The sequence below is a fragment of the Octopus bimaculoides genome, chromosome 10 (genome assembly GCF_001194135.2).
Source record: "Octopus bimaculoides isolate UCB-OBI-ISO-001 chromosome 10, ASM119413v2, whole genome shotgun sequence".
Lineage (NCBI taxonomy): Eukaryota > Metazoa > Mollusca > Cephalopoda > Octopoda > Octopodidae > Octopus > Octopus bimaculoides.
Window position 1 is genome coordinate 79,301,534 of NC_068990.1, and position 2,984 is coordinate 79,304,517.

Consider the following 2,984-nt stretch of genomic DNA (forward strand, 5'->3'; position numbering starts at 1 on the left):
GACTAGTGGTGGATTGGTCCAGTGTAGTTTTTGAAGCTGGGTTCTAGAAATATTTGTCATGGGAATGTGAAGAGAAAAAAAAAAAAAGAATAAGAGGAAAGGGAAAAATCTAGATACAAAAGAAAGGCTGTCAAGATTCTCAAAGAATTTTTAGCAGATTTGGAATTAAGTAAGATTTATGTTTTATGAAATTGAATAAGTCTAAAACAGCTCTGCCGAGCGAGGGATGCACCAACAGAGGTTCCACCTCCTGCAAACAGAACAGGATTGCAGGAGGAACAAAGAAAATGTGAACTACACAAGTCTAAAACCAACTTCTTGTCTTCAATGCCAACTGACCACCAATGGCCCAACTCTGCAGCAGAGCCTCCTGAGCACACATCAGATTGGTTGACCACAACTGGACACATTGTGCTCTGTCCTCCCATGGGATGTCTTTGTTCACCATTGACAATGATGGACAAGCTAATAAATAATAATTTGCTTGAATACAATTAACTTGTTCTGTGGATGATAATTTAGTTTAGTTCTGCTTCTTGGAGATACTGAAGAATTTAGGGCCAAGTTTTGAAGTTTTGTTCATTTGGATGTTGCTAAAAATAAGAAGTTTTGAGTTGTATCATGTCTTAATAAGGAATTTGGGTATTATCAGATGAAAAACCGACTGTGATAATCCTCAAAGTCTGTTGATGGTTTAAAAGCTTCTCCTTTTCTGCCTCTCTTCATCATTTACCAATGTACATAATCCAGAACTCTCACCCAAATTGTTTTCAATGCCACCAGATTTTAATCAATGGAGATTTGTATAACTTTCTAACTGGATTTCCGTTGTGATACAGTCGTCGTCATCGGTGGCATCGTTATTGTTATTACTATTATTATTCAGGTCACTGCCTGGAATCAAACTCGGAATCTTGGGGTTAGTAGCTCGCGTTCTTAACCACTACGCCATATATCTGTCAAATGTAAATAATGTAAATAATGAAAGAAGCTCATCATATGTGTGTGCATGTGTGTGGGGGGGGGGGGGTGTTAGTGTTTCCCTGCAGTGACATCTCATTATAGTCGTAAAGGAGCATCACTGTCATATAAGTGGTGATGTTTCATTTCCAATAATTCCATGGAAACATGACCACCCCTGGGGAAATATTCCGTTGCTAGGAAACTGATGAGGGTTGGTGACAGGAAAGACATCCAGCTGTAGAAAATCTGCCACAGTAAGATTTGCATCCAACCCATGCAAGCATGGAAAAGTGGATGTTAATCCTTTAGCATTCAGATTTCTCTGTTGAATGTAATGCTCATTTATTCCCATTGAGATGAATTAGTCATGTATGACCTTATAGCTTTGAGATTTTAATGACGTGATTGCTTATTCTTAGAACAACATTGTAAGGTAGGTGTAAGTGGCCAGATCTGGCCAGTTTGAAGATAACACAGGAAGAATATTTTGGCCAAATACGGCCAGTTTAAATGCTAAAAAGTTAAGGCAATGAATGATGATGATGATGATGATGATGATGTGGGTGTCTTCATAATGTATTTTGTAAGTACTTCATTCATTAAAAACACAATAATGTACTGACTTCATACAAAATTCAACTTCATTTCTTTAAGATTCATTAACAAACTCGCACACAAATAGACAAAATATTACAAAGGTTAGATACCATGAAGGTGGCCATACTTATAGTCCAATAAACGATGGGGGTTAATCATATCAGATCATAGACGTTTGGTTGCAAAGATGGACACGGACTGAGGGACGGTAAACAACCCTCAATGTGTTCGCGCATCAATAAGAAAGTACTTTCTTCCCAGTCAGCAGAACTGTGGCTGTCTGTGACAAAGCTAGAGTCCAATGGATACAACAAGTCTGCAGACAACTGCTGTTGTTGGCTGCTGCTGCTGCTGTTGTTGTTGTTGTTGTTGTTGTAGTTATATAGGCATTTCTTTAGAAACGGCAGCTCATCCAAGTTGAATTGGGCAGCACTGAGTGCAGTGTTGTTATTGTTGCTAGTTGTACTGTAGTTGCAAATAGTCCTTGGATCGTTATTAGTGGCAGTGGCAGCAGCAGCAGCGGCAGCGGCGGCTGCAGTGGCTATGTTACCATTAAATAACAATGTATTAAGAGGCTCCGTCAGTGCTGGAACATCAGGTAAGGGTGGTGTCGGTGACATGCTGCTCTCTAGGGTCATTGGTGGAACAAGATTATAAGAGGAGGCGGAGGAAGATGAAGAGGTTGAGCAGGTGGATGAGGCAGATGACCCTGTATAACAGGTGGACGATGACAAGGGTGACAGGGATGATGTAGATGAAGATAATGAAGAAGGAAAAGAAAGTGTTGTCGGGGTGGCTGTGTCGATGGACAAAGAGGCTAGCGATCCACTGTTGTTGACACAAGATGATAATGAACTGGACGAAGAACCAGAGACCGGGCTGTCACTTCCATCATCAGAGGCAAATAATAAGCTGACTCCATTCTGGGATTCTTCCGGAAGCTTCTCTGGGTCGTGCATTATCGAAGTTTTAATACTAATCTGCCTGAAGGCCTTCAAGAAACCTGCAATGGGAACAAAAAACAGAAAGTGAATAGACAGAGACAAGCATAGATAGATAAATAGACAGACAGATAAATAAACACACATATATATATCATAAATATCATATATGATATATATATATATATATATATATATATATATATATATTATAAATATCATACATTTATATAACAGATATACCCAAGTTAAAGAGAATAATGAAATTTAAAAACACTGTCTAAATTACATGGGTCTCAACTCTTAGTAGCTGAGATACCAACTTTCTACATTAATAATTCTCCAACCCATGCCAGCATCGAACATAGACGTTAAGTGAAATGTTAAAAGAAAGTTTTCAGTCATATATGTATAGAAAGTTAATACACATAATTCAAAAACGTGTGCATGTGTGTGTGTGTGTGTGTGTGTGTGTGTGTGTGT

The 2,984-nt window shown here is 38.7% G+C and overlaps 1 protein-coding gene across 1 annotated transcript in view; it reads right to left on the reverse strand.

The window, feature by feature from the left end:
- Positions 1–1,582: 1,582 nt before the first annotated feature.
- Positions 1,583–2,984, reverse strand: part of LOC106869533 (uncharacterized) — a 2,539-nt gene continuing 1,137 nt past the window's right edge. Inside the window, exon 2 of the mRNA XM_014915307.2 lies at positions 1,583–2,563. Within this exon, the coding sequence (XP_014770793.1) occupies positions 1,716–2,519 (804 nt within the window). The 5' untranslated portion in view covers positions 2,520–2,563 and the 3' untranslated portion in view covers positions 1,583–1,715. The remainder of the gene's footprint in view (positions 2,564–2,984) is intronic.